The 23,733-nt window shown below is 40.7% G+C and overlaps 1 protein-coding gene across 25 annotated transcripts in view; it reads left to right on the top strand.

The window, feature by feature from the left end:
- Nucleotides 1-23,733, top strand: part of KALRN (kalirin RhoGEF kinase) — a 654,958-nt gene that overhangs the window by 248,912 nt on the left and 382,313 nt on the right. For all 25 annotated transcript variants that reach the window (XM_067034412.1, XM_067034411.1, XM_067034409.1 and 22 more), the window contains one exon: nucleotides 1,732-1,854. In XM_067034412.1, the coding sequence (XP_066890513.1) occupies nucleotides 1,732-1,854 (123 nt within the window). The remainder of the gene's footprint in view (nucleotides 1-1,731; nucleotides 1,855-23,733) is intronic.

The following is a 23,733-nucleotide window of genomic DNA, read 5'->3' as shown; positions in this document are numbered from 1 at the left end:
GAGTCAGGGTCAAGTCAGGTGTCACCTCCTCTGGGAAGCCTTCTCTGCTCTTCCCTCTCTTCACACCATCAAGAGAGGCTGCTACCTTGATACACCACACTGACCTTTATCTTGATAGATTTCTTTGTTGAGTTGTGATTTTAATCAAGTCATATGCCAAGTTGTGCTAACACTGTAGCTGAGTCCATGTTTGCTTTCCACACTGACTTTTAAGCCACTTAAACTCAAGAACCACATATTAATCATTTTTGCCTTGTATAGTGCCTGGCATATAATGAGTGTCCGATAAATGCTGGTTAAATGTAACTGAAAAAGTAAATTCGCTTTTCCGTTTAAAGGGGAAAAATGGAATGAGGCTGTGGTTCTGCCTCCAGGAAAGCTGGCGTGATCTTTGCAGCTTCTCAGCCTACACCTGTGCTCCTTTCTTCCCTGCTTTACTCTGCAACTGAGCTGCAGCCTTTAGCTCATCCCAAACTTGGACCATGAGTTCCAAGTATAGCAATCCTCTTCTCCAAAGGTTTAACACATTTCCTGGCTATATCACTTGACTACTCTGGGCAGAGAATTACAGAAAATCCAAATTAAACCAGTTTGAATAATAAAGAGGATTTCTTGGCTCAGGTACTAAGGAAGTCCAGACACAGTGTGGAGATCAGGCAAGGCTTAATCAGGGCTCTGCTTGTTTCCTGCCATTGTCTTGGCTACACTCTTCCTCTGCTCATTGGCTTCACCCTCAAGCTGCCAGCAGAATGGCTACAGCAATTTGAGGTACAGGGTCACAATGACAGTATCAGAGGAAGAGAAGTCATATCTAACCAACTACAGTTCTGTTTTCTCAGAAGCTTCCAGCAAACTTCCCTTTGTGCTTTATTGTACTGAATTGGATAACATTCCTGTTTCTAAGACAATCCCATGGGTCAAGAAATGTCATACACTGATTGGCTTAGATCTGGTGTCCTGAGAAGGGATAACCTTTAGAGTGACCAGGCTTTCCCTTGGAATTGAGGCTCTGGTTATAGCTCCCCTAAAAGTGAATGGGCCACCTGTGGGAGAGGTGGAAACCTAAATGAAAACCAGGTACAGAACCATGGGGAGGAAAATGGCTCAGTGCCCACGGTGATAGGCAGTATTTACTCTACCCTTAAAATCCTCCTCTTCTGGTTCCTCATGGGTCATAGCAGAAACCCTGGAACTGCGAGGCTGTGGAGTCACAAGAAAAGTTGACTGCGTTCAGAGTCAGTTCAACAATGTGTAGTCGGGCAGTGTAAGTGGGAGGGGGCGTGTTAGGATGCCCTGTGGCTTCCAACAAGTGTCTCTCTCTCCTGCTGGTGCAGTAGGGAGTGCATTAAGCCTCCCACTTGTCTCCACTTCACCTGTCCCTAAAGCACGCATTGAGGGGGGCGTGGCTTTTGACGATTTCTAAAAGCTTTTAAAAGGGGAAGTAACTAGGGAAAGTGAGCAGCTTCCTCCCCCTTCTCCTTGGTCCTCTTACTCATTTTCTCTCTTCCCCTAGGCTCTGTAGGGATACATGGAGGCTGGTGGCAGGGCCTTCTGCTAAGGGGGAGGGCTCTCCTGGGAAGCCAGGGTGTGGGCCACCCCCGACCCTGAACACGATGACTGGTCCTCACTGGGCCCCAGCAGGAAGGCTGCTTTTCTCCCAGTAGCTCTGAAAGTTCCTTGCTGTTGGACCCATACCCCCCTGATGACTGTGTGCCTTCTTTCCCCCTCTAGATGTTCGACTGGATAAGCCACAACAAGGAGTTATTCCTCCAGAGCCATACAGAGATTGGAGTCAGCTACCAGCACGCCCTGGACCTCCAGACGCAGCACAATCACTTCGCCATGAACTCCATGGTGAGTGCAGGGTCTCTTCTCGGGGGCAGGAGAATAACGAGGGGGATGGGGCTGCGGTGGAGAGGGCAGAAACAGACTTCCAAGCCGAGGAGGAGTGAGAAACTCTGAACACGCGGCCCCTTTTAGCATTCCATTTGCCAAGATAGGGACGAGTGCAGGACACGTGGTGAGCCGGCTGTTCCCGCAGCAGATTATGGCCTCATTTCTGCCTCCGGACCCTGCTTTACCTGGTGAAAGGAACGTGCTGGGGTTGTAGAAGCCATCAGCCCAGTGCAAGACTAGAAAGGAGAGTGCCCAGTTCCACTCCGCTGACTACACCCACTGGCATGTGTGAGTCACTAAGCTGGGATGAGAGGCACCTGAGGCTGTGGCCCGTTGGAAACAGTTGAGTGAACTAGGCTGCTTAGACTAGAGAAGAGGAGCCTTGTGGGACACACAGTTGCTGCCTTCAGTTATGTGGAGGGCTGCCTTGGAGAGAAGAGGGTGGAATTGTTTTGTGTTGGTCTAGGAGGCAGAACGGTCCAGGGGACAGCAGTTGGAGGGGGAGGCAGCACATGGCTCAGGAGGTGGGATGTACTAGAAGTTAGTGAGCCCCCCGGGATGGGGAGACTTCAAGCAGACGCTGAATTCAGACAGGGATGTTTGCTAGCTGTGTGGCCATAGGAAATTTACCTGTCTGTGCTTCCATTTCTTCATCTGTAAAATGGAAATAATAATAGCCACCTTATAGGGTTTTTGTGAGGATTCAATGAGTTAATTGTAAGGTGGCTGGAGATGTGCCTGGTACATAGTCCATTATCAGTAGATATTGGTATTATGATAATGATGATGCTGGTGATACAGGAATCTAGTCCAGATAACACCTGTGATTCCTCGTAAGACCAACACTTTGGGATAGTAGTTTTTCCATGTGGTCTCCCCAAGACTTTGAAATATTGTCTGCCCCTTGAACCTGTTGTGTTGGAAATGTCTGCAGCCTAAGTATGCCTCGATATCTCTCTCTCTCCCCTCTGCCAGCTCTTCCTGCTTGTACTACTGGTCCAAAAGAATAGCTCCACCATTCCCTGTATATCTGAACTCCAAAGACACAATATCATTTCATCTGGTTATGCTGGGAGAGGGGTGGGTGTTAGAAAAACATAAACACAGAGGATCACAGAGGCCAGGAAAGAAGATAATTTCATTTTCTATGGAGTTGTTTTAACAATGTTATACACTGGACTGTGTTATACACAGAAGTAATTCTGGCCTCAAGTTTTCAGTGTCTAGTTAGGGAGATAACTCAGACAATCACGTACAGCTTGATATGTGCGGTGATAGAGATGCCGAGTGACCTAAGAACCGTACAATCTCAGTGGTTTAAAATAATAGAGGTTCATTTCTTGTTCCTACCACATGCCGTCACGGGCTGATGGGGGCTGTGCTCATCGCGCTCACTCGATGAGACTCCCAGACTGAGGGAGCAGCCACTGTCTCAGATGCAGCCAGTGCCTCAGCTAACAAAGCAAGTAGCCAAGCTCACGCTAGCTCTGAAACCTTCCACCTAGAAGTGACGCATTTCACTATCCAACACCAGTCACACGGCCACATCTAACGTCGTGGGTGGAGGTATATGGTCCTACCTCCACATGTTGGGGAGGAGAGAGTGGGTGTTCGTGAATAGCCCTAATGATTAGCACAGGGGGCCACTGCAGGATGTAAGGTAGAGGTGAACAGCATGACATTTGGATGGGAAGGGACCTCTGGCTGCAGAATAGAAGGTTGTGGGACCAGGCAGGGAAAAGATCAATATTGACTGTGATACCAATTTGGGCCACAGCAGTCACCTTCATCTAAATGTAAAGACTAGTCCAACTAGTCTTCTATAATTATGTGTCATCTCAGGCTCGCTTTAGTCACAGAGGAGCAAACCAGTTGATCACAGGTGATTAAGAACATGAACTCAAATCTAGTCAGGTTTGATTATCTGTGTGCCTTGTGGATTTCCCCTGGTGAATTTTACAAACTCTGTGCCAGAATCTTCATGTCACCCAACTGCCTGGCCCTAAGGCAGACTAACTCATTTTAATAAGAAGCAAAGACAAACCTAATTAGGGAGGTAAGTCTACCATCAAGCCCCTCAAAACAATGAACTACAAAGTTAAATAGAAAGAGCCTTTGGCTTTGAATGATCTGCACCACTGCTCTTCTCTGTTAATATGGATAACTGAGAGTTAATAACACATCAAAAACCTTTCCTCTGACAAATTTACTTCTGAAGTCTCCATTTTCAGGACAAAAAATAAAAAATAAAAACGAGGGAGGAAATTGACTGAAGGGAAGCGTTTTCTGGAGCTGGGAGGGAGGAAGAGGAGGTTTAATATACACCAGCCAATTAGCATGTTCCAGCCCATCTCTAGTCTCCCCGTTGCCCTGAGTGCCTGCAGCACTCGGAGGCCTGTTTAGCCTGATTAGACTGGCTCTCCTCTCTGGCTGCAGGGCAGGGGAAGAGAAATCCCAGGGTTGTTTGATCAAATTGGCTGAACTGGTGCATTATAAACACAGCACGTGCTTTTGTTAACTGGGAGGTTTACAGGTTTCTTATTAAAAGGGACTTCCCCTAAGACTGATGCCAGCAACCCAAGGAGGTGAATAGAGGGAATTCAGACTCCTTTTCTCTGGCCTGAGTGATGGATGTTGCTGCCAAGAAACAGATGAATTTAAGCAGCTACTGCTGGAGCCCAGTGACTGTAGGAATGATCAGATACTCAGGGGAAGTGGTAATGTGGATTGTTTTGTAAGTTCACTGAGGCATTTCCTTTTCGGTTCTTGGAAAAGAACCTATACATATGCCCACACATCTATCCATGTAAAGGTACATGCAGCGTACTTTGTTTCAGGCTACAGGTGAGTTCTTTGCTACTGAATCCTGTTTTATCAGTGAAATAGGCCAGTGATCCCTTACCTTTCGGGGAGGTCACAGACGCCTTTGAAATCTAATGAAAGTTGTGGGTCTTCTTTCCAGAGAAATGTATGTGGACAACTTTTTTAGGCATTTTCAGGGGGTTCAAGGGAATCCTAAAGCCTATCGATCACCCTCCCCAATATAAGATCCCAAGAACCTCATGACTTCTTTCTTCATTCATTCCACAAATAATTAAGGATTAGACATTGTGCCGGATGTTGGGCATATAGTGGTGAACAAAATGGTCTGTTCATGGAGATTCCAGTGGAGAGACAGGTGATAGTATATAATCTCATAAGTAAATGTATAAATACAAATCAATAAGTCTTATGTTGGAAGAGTAAGTGCTGCTCTGATGGAGGATAACAAAAGGGGCTCCATTTAAATGAGGGGAGGTCAGGTATATTTTTCAATTAATAATCAGTATTGACTTAACGCTTATTGTTCATTCATTGATAGGAATTAATGGCCTGTGAATTAACTCTATAAAGTACCAATTCTTCTTTATAATTTAAAGAACCCCTAGGTATACTGTTTGGTAAATGAAGATGATCTAGTTATAATTTATCTGTTTTTTAAGTTTTGCTTTCATATGTCTAGTTTTATATACCAGTTAAAGACCTGACCCCAGCTGAGGTGACCATTACTGAGAAATAATTGCATATCATTAAATCGTGGAAGCAAAATCAGAAATTTCCTAAATTTTGTCTGTGAATTGGTACCAATAAAGGCTATCAATTATTAACATGTGGAGAGTGTGGGAGTATAATGCCCCACTGAGTATGGTACATGAGCAACTCTGAAAGAAAAAGGTTAAAATTGGTTGATCTTTGGCTTTTTGTTATAACATGGTTTTTTTTTTTTGCAGTTTCCACTGGGGAATCCTATTCTTTTGATCTTTAATAATAATAATAATAACCCACCTACTAAACCCAGGAGGAAGATATTCTCTGGCTTCTTATAGTGCCTCATAAAGCCAGGTTTCCTGACCTCTCTGGGGCCCTCCTTTTTCTTAATTTTGCCTTCTGTTGTGAAAGCCTTTCTCACAAATTCTCCTTCTCCTGAGTGTGGCCTCCTGCTCTGATGGGAGTGTGGGCGATGGAATTAGGGTCGGGTTGTACTGTAATATGCAACAGAACAATCAGGTAGCCATCTGTGCTCGAGGTCCTCGTGAAAAAGACACAGGAGTACATACAAACATAACACAGTCTTATTTACTATTTTAGTTAGCCAGTTCTTTGGGAAAAATAAATTGCTAATGGTTTCTGTCTAGGGTGTTAAAATATGAAGTGATATTCATTTTCTATTGTTACGACTGTGAGGACTCACATTAGTGATTACCATGTGCAGCTGGACAGCAGGAAGCCTTTCTGCTGCGGCATGTTGATAGCTGCTTTAATCCTATTAATTTGCTCACCAGAGGCACATACTGCCACTTGATGGTGTGCAAATCAGACCAATTGCAGCAAAGCCTGTGCTGCTCTGTTTGTTTTGAGGGAAAGTTAGAAATGGTAGCACCAAGGAAAAATCAGATCTGGTGCCAGAAAGGTAAAGATTCTGAGCAGGTTTCCTGACCCCAATTTGAGAAGCCTTGCTCTGGGGTCCTCTGTCATCTCTGATTCTCAGCAGCCCCAAACCATGATTCCGCAAGTAATTCCCTACCCCCAAACAGACAGAACTTCCTATGATGAAGTGACCCCACTTCCATCGCCCACACGCCCATCAGAGCAGGAGGCCACACTCAGGGGAAGGAGAATTTGTGAGGAAGCCTTTCATGACAGAAGGCAGAATTAAGAAAAAGGAGGGCCCCAGAGAGCTCAGGTTTGGGGGAACACACGCATGCACACACACACACACACACACACACACACACACACACACATGCACACAGGCACACACACAGTTGTCATGTTTAATAGCCAGGATTTGACCCTGTCATAGCCACAAAGTCTCTTAGTACACATAAAACCTGTTGAAAAAGAGAAGAGATGAGTCTTAGCTTGTATGCATTAGTCTTTTTAGTACAATTTTTTTTTTTTCAAAGAATCTTGTAGTAGACTTGCTAAAAATGTAGATTTCTTTTTGGCTTCCACCCCAGTCCTAGAAAATCATAATCTCTGGGGGATGAGGCCCCCAAACCTCCATTTTTTAACAAGTTTCATGGGTGATTTATGTACATATTAAAGTTAGAGAACTGTTGTTCTGTGGAGATGTATATGTATTTATAAAACAGTCACGCCCTAAAATAAAGCATTTCAGGTTCTGAAAGAGAGTCCACTTCTAGTATGACAGCATGAGGCGCTATGCAAACCTACTCTCCAGTGAAACTGGTGGACATTATTTTAAAAGAACCATTTAAAGTCTCTAGAAATGGTCCTAAGTGCACACAGCAAATGAAGAAACATTTATTCAAGAAAATTTACTAAAACTTGGTAAGAACAGTGAATCTGTGGTATTTGAACCAGGACCCTCTTTCCTCCCACCTCCCAGCTCAACGAAATGGAAACGCTACTCCAGACTAGTGCAACCAAGAACACAGGGTCTCCTTTGCCCCCAGCTCCCAATTGAAGGACTGTCTTCCCAGATAGGACATTTCCTATCCTGGTCCAAGCTACTTGTTGCTGAAATTAAGTTCTAGGTGAGTGTGGCCAAGAGGTGGGGACTCCTTCTTCTGCCTAGCCCCCACTCAGGGAGCAGAGGCTATACCATGGGCACAACACTGCTGAGAAATAGTGTTGCCTGGGAGTAGAAACAAACTATAAAACAGAGAGCCCCAAATCTTTTCCCAAAGCAACTGCATTTATTTGCAATAGAGAGTAGAGAAGTTCAAGCCAATAGCACTCTCAAAAATGCCCTTAGGGAAGTTATGGTGAGAGGCAACTGGAAGAAGATTTCTAGAGTCACTGGAGATATAGGGTAAATAGTAGGCAGGCTGGTTTGCCAGAGAGAAAGACTTCCTGGGGCCAGAACAAATCTTAAGTAGTGACCTCAGGAACTGTCCCTTCAAAGGAGCTTGGATTTGATTGGATAGATCTGTGAAGCAGATCTATATTTATACCCCAGGACATTGTTGGAAGCAATAGAGTAATGAGCTGGAAATTAGTGGAATTTAACAGCTGGGTGTGGTCAGGGAAAGATAAAGTTAAAGAGAGGACTGTGAAGACTAGTGTCATCCCAGGGTGACTGTGGGCATACCCAAAGCTGCATCCCCTGAGGAGCAACATCAGAGGTTTCCCACTAAAATAATCCAGCCAGTCACTAAACAAATAAGCAGGCAAATAACAATAACAAGCCTCAGAAGTGTGGGAATCAGTACCCAGAGATGCTACAATGTATTATCTAAATGTCCAGGTTCCAACAAAAGATTATGAGCTATGAAAAGAAACAGAAATGTATGACGTTGGGGGTGGGGGACACAAATGGATAAAAAGCACACACTGGAAAAAGCAAGAAACAGAAAATGCCTGTGAGAGTGACCAGATATCAGATTTAACAAAGATTTCAAAGTAACCATTATAAATATGTGTTTTTTTAAAAAACAAAAACTGAAGGAACTATAATTGAAGAAGTAAAAGTAGGTATGATGATATCATCTCACCAAACAGAGAATATCAATAAAGAGATAGAAATTATTTTGAAAAGTACCAAAAGGAAGTTCTGAAGTTGGAAAATACAATCACTGAAATGAAAAATTCACTAGAGGAGGTCAACAATAAGTGAATTGGAAGAAGAACCTTGAAGATAGAGCAATAGAAATTAAGCAATCTGAAGAACAGAAAGAAAAAAGAATGAGGAAATATGAACAGAGCCTCAGAAAAATGCAGGACATCATCAAATGTACCATCATATGCATAATGGGAATACTAGAATGAGAGAAGAAAGGAACATTTAAAAAAAAATTATAGCTGAAATCTTCCCAAATATTGAAAAATAATCTACATAGCCAGGAAGCTCGAGGAACTCCAAGTAGGGTAAAGGAAAGAGATCCACAAACAGATTCATCATAGTGAAAATACTGAAACCTAAAGACAGGGAGAAAATCCTGAAAGCAGCAAGAGAAAAAGGAGTTGTCACAGGGGAATCCCAATAAGAATAATAACTGATTTCTCATTGGAAACAAGGGAGCCCAGAAGGAAGTAGAATAACATATTCAAAGTGCTTAATGGAAAAAAACTGTCAACCAAGAATCTCATATTCAGCAAAGGTATCTTTCAAAAATCAAAGTGAAATAAAGATATTTCCACATAATCAAATACTGAGGAAATTTGTTGCTAGCAGACACACCTTATGAGAAACAATAAAAGAAGTTCTTTATGATAAAAGTGAGTGACCCCAGACTTGCTCTTTTGAATCTGTACGAAAAAGACATAGAGCACTGGGAAAGGTAATTACATAACTATAATAGGCAGCATAGGTGCAAATTTCTTCTTCTTTCTTCTCGTCACTGATTTAAAAATCCATTGTATAAAATAATACGTATACATTGTACTACTGAGCTTATAACATATAGAAATGTAACATATTTTCCAGTGACAGCACAAAGGAGGTAAAAGTAAAGCTGTATAGGGCTAAGGAAGTTACTCCAGATGGTAACTTGAGTGCACAGGGACAGAAGAAAACATCCAGAAATGACAAATAAGGAGGTGAATATAACAAGAGCTATAAACTTATATTTACTCTGCTTTCTTCTCTCACCTTCTTCAAAAGACATAAAATTATAAAATGTGATACAATCTAATGCTGGGTTTATAACATTTATAAATGTAATATGTATAATAACATCACAAAAAGAGGAGAAAGGGCTCACTCCCTCTTGCGAGAGCACCAGAATCACAACTAACTGCTGAACAGTCATCAACAGGAAGACACTGGAACTCACCAAAAAAGATACCCCACATCCAAAGACAAAGGAGAAGCCACAGTGAGATGGTAGGAGGGGTGCAATCACAATAAAATCAAATCCCATAACTGCTGGGTAGGTGATTCACAAACTGGAGAACAATGTTACCACAGAAGTCCACTGATTGGAGTGAAGGTTCTGAGTCCCACTTCAGACTTCCCAACCTGGGGGTCCAGCAACGGGAGGAGGAATTCCTAGAGTATTGGACTTTGAAGGCTAGCGGGATTTGATTGCAGGACGTTGACAGAACTGGGGGAAACAGAGACTCCAGTCTTGGAGGGCACACACAAAGTAGTGTGTGCATCAGGACCCAGGGGAAGGAGCAGTGACCCTGTAGGAGACTGCACCAGACCTACCTGCTAGTGTTGGAGGGTCTCCTGCAGAGGTGGGGAGTGCCTGTGTTTCACTGTGAGGACAAGGACACTGGCAGCAGAAGTTCTGGGAAGTAATCCTTGGCATCAGCCCTCCCAGAGTCCACCATTAGCCCCACCAAAGAGCCCGGGTAGGCTCCAGTGTTGGGTCACCTCAGGGCAAACAACCAACAGGGAGGGAACCCAGCCCCACCCATCAGCAGACAAGAGGATTAAAGTTTTACTGAGCTCTGCGCACCAGAGCAACAGCCAGCTCTACCCACCACCAGTCCCTCCCATCAGGAAACTTGCACAAACCTCTTAAATAGCCTCATCCACCAGAGGGCAGACAGCAGAAGCAAGAAGAACTAATATCCTGCAGCCTGTGGGAAAAAAACAAAACAAAACACATTCACAGAACGATAGACAAAATGAAAAGGCAGAGGGCTATGTACCAGATGAAGGAACAAGATAAAACCCCAGAAAAAGAACTAAATGAAGTGGAGATAGGCAACCTTCCAGAAAAAGAATTCAGAATAATGATAGTGTAGATGATCCAGGACCTCGGAAAAAGAATGGAGGCAAAGATAGAGAAGATGCAAGAAATGTTTAACAAAGACCTAGAAGAATTAAAGAACAAACAAACAGAGATGAACAATACAATAACTGAAATGAAAACTACACTAGAAGGAATCAATAGCAGAATAACTGAGGCAGAAGAATGGTTAAGTGACCTGGAAGACAGAATGGTGGAATTCACTGCTGCAGAACAGAATAAAGGAAAAAGAGTGAAAAGAAATGAGGACAGCCTAAGAGACCTCTGGGACAACATTAAATGCAACAACATTTGCATTATAGGGGTCCCAGAAGGAGAAAAGAGAGAGAAAGGACCCGAGAAAATATTTGAAGAGATTATAGTCGAAAACTTCCCTAACATGGGAAAGGAAATAGCCACCCAAGTCCAGGAAGTGCAGTGAGTCCCATACAGGATAAACCCAAGGAGAAACACACCGAGACACATAGTAATCAAGTTGGCAAAAATTAAAGATGAAGAAAAATTATTGAACGCATCAAGGGAAAAACGAAAAATAACATACAAGGGAACTCCCATAAGGTTAACAGCAGATTTCTCAGCAGAAACTCTACAAGCCAGAAGGGAGTGGCATGATATACTTAAAGTGATGAAAGGGAAGAACCTACAGCCAAGATTACTCTACCTGGCAAGGATCTCATTCAGATTCGATGGAGAAATCAAAAGCTTTACAGACAAGCAAAAAGCTAAGAGAATTCAGCACCACAAAACCAGCTCTACAACAAATGCTGAAGGAACTTCTCTAAGTGAGAAACACAAGAGAAGAAAAGGACCTACAAAAACAAACCCAAAACAATTAAGAAAATGGTCACAAGAACATACATATCGATAATAACCTTACACGTGAATGTATTAAATGCTCCAACCAAAAGACACAGGCTCACTGGATACAAAACCAAGACCCATATATATGCAGTCTACAAGAGACCCACTTCAGACCTAGGGACACATACAGACTGAAAGTGAGGGGGTGAAAAAAGATATTCCATGCCAATGGAAATCAAAAGAAAGCTGGAGTAGCTATACTCATATCAGATAAAGTAGACTTTAAATACAAGAGACAAGGAAGGACACTACATAATGATCAAGGGATCAATCCAAGAAGAAGATATAACAATTATAAATATATATGCACCCAACATAGGAGCACCTCAATACATAAGGCAACTGCTAACAGCTATAAAAGAGGAAATTGACAGTAACACAATAATAGTGGGGGACTTTAACACCTCATTTACACCAATGGACAGATCAATCAAAATGAAAATAAATAAGGAAACAGAAGCTTTAAATGGTACAATAGACCAAATTTAATTGATATTTATAGGACATTCCATCCAAATAGAGCAGATTTCATTTTCTTCTCAAGTGCACATGGAACATTCTCCAGGATAGATCACATCTTGGGTCACAAATCAATCCTCAGTAAATTTAAGAAAACTGAAATCATATCAAGCATCTTTTCTGACCACAACGCCATGAGATTAGAAATGAATTACAGGGAAAAAAAGTAAAAAACACAAACACATGGAGGCTAAACAATACGTTACTAAATAACCAGGCGATCACTGAAGAAATCAAAGAGGAAATAAGAAAATACCTAGAGACAAATGACAATGAAAACACGATGATCCAAAACCTATGGGATGAAGCAAAAGCAGTTCTAAGAGGGAAGTTTATAGCTATACAAGCCTACCTCAAGAAACAAGAAACATCTCAAATAAACAATCTAACCTTAAACCTAAAGGAACTAGAGAAAGAAGAACAAACAAAACCCAAAGTTAGCAGAAGGAAAGAAATCATAAAGAGCAGAGCAGAAATAAATGAAATAGAAATGAGAACAGTAGCCAAGATCAATAAAACTAAAAGCTGGTTCTTTGAGAATATAAACAAAATTGATCAACCATTAGCCAGACTCATCAAGAAAAAGAGGGAGAGGACTCAAATCAATAAAATTAGAAATGAAAAAGAAGTTACAATGGACACCGCAGAAATACAAAGCATCCTAAGAGACTACTACAAGCAACTCTATGCCAATAAAATGGACAACCTGGAAGAAATGGACAAATTCTTAGAAAGGTATAACTTTCCAAGACTGAACCAGGAAGAAATAGAAAATATGAACAGACCAATCACAAGTAATGAAATGGAAACTGTGATTAAAAGTCTTCCAACAAACAGAAGTCCAGGACCAGATGGCTTCACAGGTGAATTCTGTCAAACATTTAGAGAATAGCTAACACCCATCCTTCTCAAACTCTTCCCAAAAAATTGCAGGGGAAGGAACACTCCCAAACTCATTCTATGAGGCCACCATCACCCTGTTACCAAAACCAGACAAAGATACTACAAAAAAAGAAACTTACAGACCAATATCACTGATGAATATAGATGCAAAAATCCTCAACAAAATACTAGCAAACAGAATCCAACAACACATTAAAATGATCCTAAACCATGATCAAGTGGGATTTATCCAGGGATGCAAGGATTCTTCAATATACACAAATCAATCAATGTAATACACCATATTAACAAATTGAAGAAGAAAAACCATATGATCATCTCAGTAGATGCAGAAAAAGCTTTTGACAAAATTCAACACCCATTTATGATAAAAAAAAAAAACTCTCCAGAAAGTGGGCATAGAGGGAACCTACCTCAACATAATGAAGGCCATATATGACAAACCAACAGCAAACATCATTCTCAATGGTGAAAAACTGAAAGCATTTCCTTTAAGATCAGGAATGAGACAAGGATGTCCACTCTCACCACTGTTATTCAACATAGTTTTGGAAGTCCTAGCCATGGCAATCAGAGAATAAAAAGAAATAAAAGGAGTACAAATTGGAAAAGAAGAAGTCAAACTGTCACTGTTTGCAGATGACATGATACTATACATAGAGAATCCTAAAGATGCCACCAGAAAGCTACTAGAGCTAATCAATGAATTTGGTAAAATTGCAGGATACAAAATTATTGCACAGAAATCTCTTTCATGCCTATACAATAATGATGAAAAATCTGAAAGAGAAATTATGGAAACACTCCCATTTACCATTACAACAAAAAGAATAAAATACCTAGGAATAAACCTACCTCGGGAGACAAAAGACCTGTATGCAGAAAACTATAAGACACTGATGAAAAAAATTAAAGATGATACCAACAGATGGAGAGACATACCATGTTCTTGGATTGGAAGAATCAATATTGTGAAAATGACTATACTACCCAAAACAATCTACAGATTCAATGCATTCCCTAACAAATTACCAATGGCATTTTTTACAGAACTAGAACAAATCATCTTAAAATTTGTATGGAGACACAAAAGACCCCGAATAGCCAAAGCAGTCTTGAAGGGAAAAAACGGAGCTGGAGGAATCAGACTCCCTGACTTCAGACTATACTACAAAGCTACAGTATTCAAGACAATATGGTACTGGCACAAAAACAGAAACATAGATCAATGGAACAAGATAGAAAGCCCAGAGATAAACCCACACACCTGTGGTCAAGTAATCTATGACAAAGGAGGCAAAGATATACAATGGAGAAAAGACAGTCTCTTCAATAAGTGGTGCTGGGAAAACTGGACAGCTACATGTAAAAGAATGAAATTAGAACACTCCCTAACACCATACAGGAAAATAAACTCAAAATGGATTAGAGACCTAAATGTAATACCGGACACTATAAAACTCTCAGAGGAAAACATAGGAAGAACACTCTTTGACATAAATCACAGCAAGATCTTTTTTGATCCACCTCCTAGAGTAATGGAAATAAAAACAAAAATAAACAAATGGGACCTAATGAAACTTCAAAGCTTTTGCACAGCAAAGGAAACCATAAACAAGACAAAAAAAACAACCCTCATAATGGGAGAACATATTTGCAAATGAATCAATGGACAAAGGATTAATCTCCAAAATATCTAAACAGCTCATGCAGCTCAATATTAAAGAAAAAACAACCCAATCCAAAAATGGGCAGAAGACCTAAATAGACATTTCTCCAAAGAAGACATGCAGATGGTCAAGAAGCACATGAAAAGCTGCTCAACATCACTAATTATTAGAGAAATGCAAATCCAAACTACAATGAGGTATCACCTCACACCAGTTAGAATGGTCATCATCAGAAAATCTACAAACAACAAATGCTGGAGAGGGTGTGGATAAAAGGGATCCCTCTTGCACTGTTGGTGGGAACGTAAATTGATACAGCCACTATGGAGAACAGTATGGAGGTTCCTTAAAAGACTAAAAAAGAATTACCAATCCCAGTACTGGGCATATACCCAGAGAAAACCATAATTCTAAAAGACACATGCGGGCTTCCCTGGTGGCACAGTGGTTGAGAGTCTGCCTGCCGATGCAGGGGACATGGGTTCATGCCCCAGTCTGGGAAGATCCCACATGCCACGGAGCAGCTAGGCCCATGAGCCATGGCCGCTGAGCCTGTGCGTCCGGAGCCTGTGCTCCACAATGGGAGAGGCCACAACAGTGAGAGGTCTGTGTACTGCAAAGAAAAAAAAAATGACACATGCACCCCAATGTTCATTGCAGCACTATTTACAATAGCCAGGACATGGAAACAACCTAAATGCCATTGACAGACGAATGGATAAAGAAGATGTGGTACATATATACAATGGAATATTACTCAGCCATACAAAGTGACTGAATTGAGTCATTTGTAGAGACGTGGATGGATCTAGAGACTGTCATACAGAGTGAAATAAGTCAGAAAGAGAAAAACAGATACCGTATATTAACGCATATATGTGGAACCTAGAAAAATGGTACAGATTAATCGGTTTGCAAGGCAGAAATAGAGACACAGATGCAGAGAACAAACATATGGACATCAAGGGGGGAAAGTGGCAGGGGTGGTGGTGGTGGTGTGATGAATTGGGAGATTGGGATTGATATATATACACTAATATGTATAAAATGGGTAACTAATAAGAACCTGCTGTTTAAAAAAATAAATAAAATTCAAAAATAAAAAAAAAAGAGGGGAAAGGGAATAAAGCTATACAGGAGTGACATTTTAATAGTTCAGTGGAATTAAGTTAGTATGCCTCTGAAGCTGATTCTCATAAGTTAAGATATTCATGTTAAACCCTAGAACAACAGCTAAGAAAATAACAAAAATAAATAGAGAAAAAAGTTAGCAAAGATATTAAAATACAACATTATAAAATATTCACTTAATACAAAAGAAAGCACTGTAGAAGGAACAGAGGTATAGGGACAGACATGTGACATATAGAAAAAGTAAAATGGCAGACATAAATCCAGCTATATCAATAATGACATTAAATGTGAAAAGGTTAAACAATCTAATCAAAGGTAGAAATTGTCAAATGGATTAAAGAAAACAGATCCAACAATCTATTGTCTATAGAAGAAACACTTTAGATTTAAGATTATGATAGATTGAAAGTAAACGTATGGAAACAGATGTATTGTGAAAACAGCAATCTTAAGAAAACCCAGAGTGACTACACTAATAACAGACTTTTAAATAGACTTCAAAACAAAACAAAACAAAACAAAAATGTTACTGGAGAAAATGGGCAACATTTTGTAATGATAGAAGAGTTACTCCATCAGGAAGATATAAAAATTATAAGCATATGTACCTAACAATGTAACACCAAGGTAAATGAAGCAAAAACTGACAAAAATGGTGAGAGAAATACAATTCAGAAATAATAGAGACTTTCATACCCCACTTTTAATAATAGTTAGAACAGCTAAGCAGAAGATCAATAAGAAAGTAGAAGACTTGAATGAAGAAATAGACTATAAACCAAATCAACCTATAGAACACTCCACCCAACAACAGCAGACTATATGTTCTTCTCAAAGGCACATGGAACATTGCCCAGAATAGACCATATATTGGCAATAAAAGAAATCTTAATAAATAAAAGGGATAAAAATAATATAAAATACATTCTCTGACCACAATAGAATAAAATTAGAAATCAGCAACAGAAAGAAATTTGGGGAATTCATAAATATGTAGAAATTAAATAACACTCTCTTAAATATACAGTGGATCAAAGAAGTAATAAAAAGGGAAATTAGAAAATACTTTAAAATGAATGAAAACGAAGACACAGCATATCAAAACTTATAGGCTGCAGCTAAAGCCATGCTTGGAGAGAAATTTATGGCTGTAAATACCTGTAGTGAAAAAAAGAAAAAAAAATCTAAATTAATATCCTAAACCTCCACCTTAAGGCACTAGAAAAAGAAGAGCAAACTAAGCCTAAAACAAACAGAAGGAAGGAAGTAATAAAGATTAGAGTGAAAATTAATGGAATAGAGAAGAAAAAAACAGTAGAAAAAAAATCAGTGAAACCAAAAGCTGGTTCTTTGAAAAGATCAACAAAATTGACAAACCTTTAGCTAGAATAACCAAGAAAAAAAATTACTGGCATCCGAAATGAAAGAGGGGATATTACTACCAACCTTACAGAAACAAAAAGGATTATAAAGGAATACTACAAACAATTGTACACCAATAAATTAGATAACTTAGATGAAGTGGACAAAAACCCAGGCCCAGAGGGCTTTACCACTGAATTCTATCAAACATTTAAAGAGTTGATACTAATTCTTCAGAAGCTTTTCAAAAAAAAAAAAAAAATAGAAAAGGAGGAAATACTCCCAACTCTTTCTATGAGGCTAGTATTACTTTGATACCAAACCAAACAAAAACATTACAAAAGAAAAGAAAGCTACTGACCAATATTGCTTATGAATATGGATGTAAAAATGTCCAACAAAATGCTAACCACAAACCAAATCTAGCAACATACAGAAAGAATTATATACTATGATGAATTGGGAATTACCCCAGGATTGTGAGGTTGGTTTAACATCAGTAAAATAAAAAACAAAAATCACATGATTGTCTCAATAGACCCAGAAAAACTATTTGACAGAATTCAATACCCTTTCATAATAAAAACACCCAACAAACTGGGACTAGAAGAGAACTTCCTCAGCCTGATTAAGGGCACCTATGAAAAACCCACAGCTAACATCATGCTTCATGGTGAAAGACTGGATACCCTTTCCCTAGGATCAGGAACAGGTTAAGTCTGCCACTTCTAATTAACACCGGAAGTTCTAGCCAGGACAATTATTCAGGAAAAAGAATAGACATCTAGATTAGAAAGGAAGAAGTAAAACTATCTCTATTCTCAGATGTCATGATTTTGTATATGGAAAATCCTAAGGCATTTACTATAAAATTATTAGAACTAGTAAATTATTAGAATTAATAAATGAGTTCAAATTTCAGGGTATTTCTACACACAGTGAACAATCTGGAAGTGAAATTAAGAAAACTATTCCATTTATAGTAGCATCAAAAGCATAGAATACTTGGGAAAAATTTAACAAAAGTACAAAACTTGTACCCTGAAAACTGTAAAACGTTGAAAGAAATTTAAGATCTAAATAAAGGGAAAAACATCTCATACTCATGGAGTGAAAGACCTAAATATTGTTAAGATGGCCATGCTCCCCAAATTAATATACAGATTCAGCACATCTCTATCAGAATCCTAGCTGGCTTCTTTGTAGAAGCTAACTAGTGGATTCTAAAATTTGTGTGGAATTGCAAGGGACCCAGAGTAGCCAAAATAATATTTAAAAAGAACAAAGTTGGAAGACTCATATTTCCTGATTTTAAAATTTACCACAAAACCACAGTAATCAAGACAGTATGGTACTGGCATAAGTATAGACATAAAGATCAATGGAGTAGAATTGAGAGTCCATAAATAAAGTCATATGTCTGTGGTCAACTGATTTTTGACAAGTGTTCCATGACCATTCAATGTGGAAAGAATAGTCTTTTCAACAAATGGTGCTGGGACAACTGGCTAGACACATGCAAAAAATGAAGTTGGATCCTTACCTCATACTAAATAAAAAATAGATAAATCAGACTTCATCAAAATTAAGAATTTTTGTGATTCAAGAGTTACAATCAAGAAAGTGAAAAGGCAGCCCACAGAATGGGAGAAAATGTTTGCAATTCATTTATCTGTTAAGGGACTTGTATCTAGAATCTATAATACAGAATAAGAGAATAAAGAACTCTTCCAACTCAATAACAAAAAGACAAGTAACCCAATGGAAAAATGGACAAAGAATCTGAATAGTCATTTCTCCCAAGAAGATAAACAAATGGTCAATAAGTGTATGAAAATATGCTTGAAAGTGCATGAAAAGCTGTTAGTCATGAGGGAAATGCAAATCAAAACCACAGTGAGATACCTTTTCACATCCTTCAGGATAGCTATAATCAAAAAGTCAGATAATAACAAATGTTGGTGAGGACCTTGAGAAATCAGAATCCTCATACAATGCTTGAGGGAGTGTAGCATGGTGTGGCCATTTGGAATACGGTCTGGCAATTCCTCAGTTAAACATTGAGTTACCCTATGACCCAGAGATTCAACTGCTATGTATATACTCAAGAGAAATGACAACATATGTCCATACAAAAGACCATACATTATACCCAAATGTTTAAGGAAACATTAATAATAACCAGAAGGTGGAAAAGGCTCAATTGTCCATTGACTGATGAATGGATAAACAAAATGTGGTGTATACATATAATAGAATATTATTTGGCATAAAAAGGAATGAAGTGCTGATACATGCTCTAACATGGATGAACTTTGAAAACATCTTACTAAGTGAAAGAATCCAGTCACCAAAGACCACATATTTATATGAGTCCATTTATATGAACAGTCTAGAATAGGCAAACCTATAGAAACAGAAAGTAGTAGGCTTGGGATGGATGGAGGATAGAGGAACAGTAGTGAAAAGAAAGGGTACAGGGTTTCTTTTAACGATAAAAATGTAAAATTGACTGTGATGTTGGTTGCACATATCTGTATACCAAACACTATTATACTAAAACCCACTCAGTTATATACACTGAGTTTAGATGGGTGAATTGTATGGTATGTGAATTATATCTCAATACAACTGTTAAGAAGAAGGAGGGGGAGGGGGAGGAGAAGGAGGAAGAAGAGAAAAAGACAACTGGAGAGTGAATGTTTTGTAAATGAGTTCCCGCTACCTTTAAGATATAATCTTCTTAATGGTTGAAGGTAATGACCATGACAGAGCATGAGCGCCAACCATGGTGGTGTTGGCAAAGCTGAGATAGGAGGCTCTGGGTGCACCACTCAGCACTCACTCATTGGTGTATTCAGCAAACTTTTGATGTTGTGTTCTCTTTGCCCTTTGCTGGACACTAAGAACAGCAAGATTCACAAGACATAAAGCTGCCTTCAAGGAGCTTGCAGTTTAGCCATCCTTAAATTCATATGCCTAATGTGAGGAAAATTTTGCCCACTAGGATATAAGCTCTTAAGGACAGAGCTTTGTTTCATTCACAGCCCTATCTCCAGGGCCTGTAACAATGCCTGGCACCTAGTAGGTGTCTAATAAATGCTCGTTGAATGAATAGGATATTAAGCATGTTACAGCATCTGTTACCAACCTGGAGCAGAGTTTGGCAGCAAGGATGCAGAACTGGCAAGGCATGGCCTTTACTTTTGAGGGAACCCTATAGGACATGACTTGAGCAGAAGCTGAACAGCCATGAAAAGAAGGTGAATGAGAGCAATAGTTTCCATCAGGGGTGGGCCTGGGAACCAGGATGCTTACAGGGTCCCCAGGTGATGCACAGTAAAGTCCAGGAACCACTGGATGGTCTTTTAAGTTCCACCTGACCTCAAGCATCTTTGTTTCTGAGGTTCTAATGCTAAAGATGGAAGTAAAGCCATTAAAATGTATCCTTCCCTGACAAGAATGAACGTGATCCAGTGTTTTCTGTTAGCACTGAGATTCCCTAAGGCGGGCCTTCTAAGGAAACCTGCGCTTGTAAAATGCTTCGTGTATCACCAACCAGACCTATTCTTACTAATCGAGTTGAACAGGATGCAGTGTTTGTGTCTCCACAAACAGCCTTGTGGGTGGAATTTCCATTTTCTTCTAACTGAGTGGGAGGATTAGATTTATTTTCTCATCTGCTCAGGATCCATTTATGATCCTTGCTCTTGGCACCATTGTCAGCATTAGAATTGTCCTAAGGAGAAAGGAGTATGCTTTGAACTAAGCCCTGTGAAGCTGGTGCCCATGTCTAAGGCAGCAGCCCTTCATCCTGATGGCCCACTGGAGTCACCTCGGGAGCTTTGAAAAAACACCAGATCTGGACCCCACTGCCCTGGACTCTGATTTAACTGTGCTGGGATATCTCCCAGGAAACCTGTACAAGGTGGAGAACCAGACTGAGAATCACTGAATCAAGTGGAGAAAATAAGCCAACTGACATTAGTCCTAGGGTCAAACTCTAAAGCTATTGGATAATTAACCTGTGGAGTTGGAGGACTTCCCTTCAAGGTCAGGAGTATCCAGAGAGAAAGAGTATCTGTCTTTACTCTCTGTTCCTTGCTCCCTACTCCAGCCTCTCCAGGTGCCCCATTTTCCTTTACCCACCAGACTTTAATCAGCCATGTTTGGGGGATTGGTCCCTATTCAAACCAGAAACAGAGGGAAGCTCCTTGGCAGAGGCAAAGCATCACTCTGTATCACCCTGCTGCACGATGCTGACTCCCCTCACCTTGCTGCCCAGTCACGTGGCCTAGGTCCCTTCTGAAAGGCTTCTCTGAGCTGACCTGCAGGGCTTGGCTGACCATACAGATTTTTGACTCGTGGCTGGCACTGGCCTGGTTCAGCCTTCTCTCCTGATCATTCACCCGCTCCAGGGCACAGGTTTCCCACCTCTTCCACCTCACTCCTGGTTCTCTGCCCAACACCCGTGGTACCTTTTTTTCTAGCTTTAGTCCAGTACTCTCGGGGGCCCTCAGTCAGCATGTTCCTTACCCTCAGGATATTTGCTTTACTCTCTGAGTGTTTACCCCATGAGCCTTGTAGCTCAATTTACCCACACACTTTGACATACATGCAGCCAGTGCCTGCTCTCTGCCAGGTCTGTAGCTGCCAAGGAGTTAATTTGTCTGAAATTCAGCCAAAGCTGACTCATGCCTCTTCTCTGAGGTCTCCTGGAGCCAAATGAAAGGCATGAAATGGTCTGTGAAACCTAGCACGTCAGATGGGATAATGTACATGAAAGGTCTTAAACTGTAAAGCACGACACAAATATGAAGTATTGATAATAATAAGCAGTAGCAACATTGCATATGCCTTTCTGGAGCATGGCTGATAGCCGACCAGGATACCAGGCAAGGGACAGAGACTGATCAGGGACATACAGGCAAGACGTTTACAAATCAGAAGATTCAAGAACTGAGAGGTCGGGACTAGATAGGCAGATGAGAAGGGAGCAGTGCCAAAAAAGGAAAACAAAACAGAGGTCAGAGTTCGTGACCCAACCAGAGGCCCAGAAATGAGGAAGAACTAAAGGATTTCCATCAGCAAGTCCACTTGGTTCTGCCCTCAAGTATATCCAGAATCTGGCCACTTGTTACCACTTGCACAGCCATTACCTGCCTGGACTATTGTAGTAGCTCCTATCTGGTCTCCCTGCTTCCACCTTTGTTTCCTTACAGTCCCTTATTAACATAACAGCCCTAGCGATCCTGCCAAAAGTATGTCACTCCTGTGCTCAAAATGCTTTAATCCTTCTCAGGGTAAAAGCTGAAGTCCCTTACCATGGCTTACGAGGCTCTATGTGGTCTGGAGGCCCGTTACCCCTCCAATCTCATCCTCTACCACCTACTCATCTGCTCCAGTCACCCTGGGCTTCTTGGTTTCTTGAACGCTTCAAGGTCATTCCTGCCTCGTGGTCCTTGCTCCTGCTGTTTCCTTACCTGGAGCCTCTTCCTGGCTGTTCATTCTCTCGCTTCATTCAGGGCTAAGCTCCAGTGTCACCCTCAGTTTCAGGGGTCAGCCTGCCCTGACTTCTCTATCTTAAGTAGCACTTCCCAGCCCCACCATGCTCTATCCTTTTCCCAGCTATATTTTGTATAGCACTGAAATAAGAAATATATAGTAGATATTACCTTATTGTCTGATTCTTCTAAAATGTAAGCTCCATGAGCATAGGAGTTTTGTCTGCTTGTTCCCTGCTTGTACAGTGCCTTGAATTAGTGAATGAATGGTTGAATAAACAAATAGGATAGCAGATTTAAGACTCTGACAGTAAATCACAGTATTGAGTAAAGGGGCAAAGAATTGCCTTAATCCTGAGCTTTACTGTGCTTCTGTGGAGACAGGAACCTGTTCCTCAAGGTGACTGGCCTTGGATTTACAGGTAGAGATTATTCTTCCAAGGAGGGAGAGGACAAGAAAAGCACCTGCCAGGCTCCTGCCCATTCTGGAGCTGAGCTATTCCGGGAATTCCAAGGGCAAGTCAAGGACGACCCCAGAGGGGAGGCTTCAGAGAAGTAGAAATTTTTATTGAATTCTCTCTCCAGGAGCCCTATTTTTCTGGAATATGAGTTTGTGAATCTTTGGGAACAACTTCTCTTCATCATCTCCCTTGAGGGACATCTTTGGTTGGCTCAACTGCTTTCACATTTATGGCAAAGTAAAACAGCACAGTGGGAAAGAACATGGACACTTGGTGCTAACCGTGGCTCTGTATTTCCTTCCTAGTTGTGAGATCATAGGCAAGTTATTTCAGTTTCTCAGAGCCTCACTACCTCGTCCATAAATGGAGGGTAGTGTTGGTACCTTTGCCAGGGATGTTGTAAGGATGAAATGTGATCATGCATTTTAAGCACAACATTTGGCGTGATGTTATGCTTGGCAGATGTTCAGCTCTTATCATTGTCAGGGTCAGCAGTGGTAGAAGAAATAGTTCTCCTTGTTCGGGACAGCTCCTTGTAGTTCCCATCTGTAGAGCGTCTCAAACTTTAATGTGCACACGTATCACTTGGGACAATCTTGTTAAAATGCAGATTCTGATCCAGAAGATCGGGAAAGGGCCTGAGATTCTGCATTTCTAACCAGTTCCCAGGTTGCACTGATGCCAGGACCAAGTTCTGAATAGCTCAGAGAAATGC

The sequence above is a fragment of the Kogia breviceps genome, chromosome 5, assembly GCF_026419965.1.
Source record: "Kogia breviceps isolate mKogBre1 chromosome 5, mKogBre1 haplotype 1, whole genome shotgun sequence".
In the NCBI taxonomy this organism is placed as follows: domain Eukaryota; kingdom Metazoa; phylum Chordata; class Mammalia; order Artiodactyla; family Physeteridae; genus Kogia; species Kogia breviceps.
Note: the sequence above shows the minus strand (reverse complement) of the source record. Positions and strands in the feature narration are given on the sequence as shown.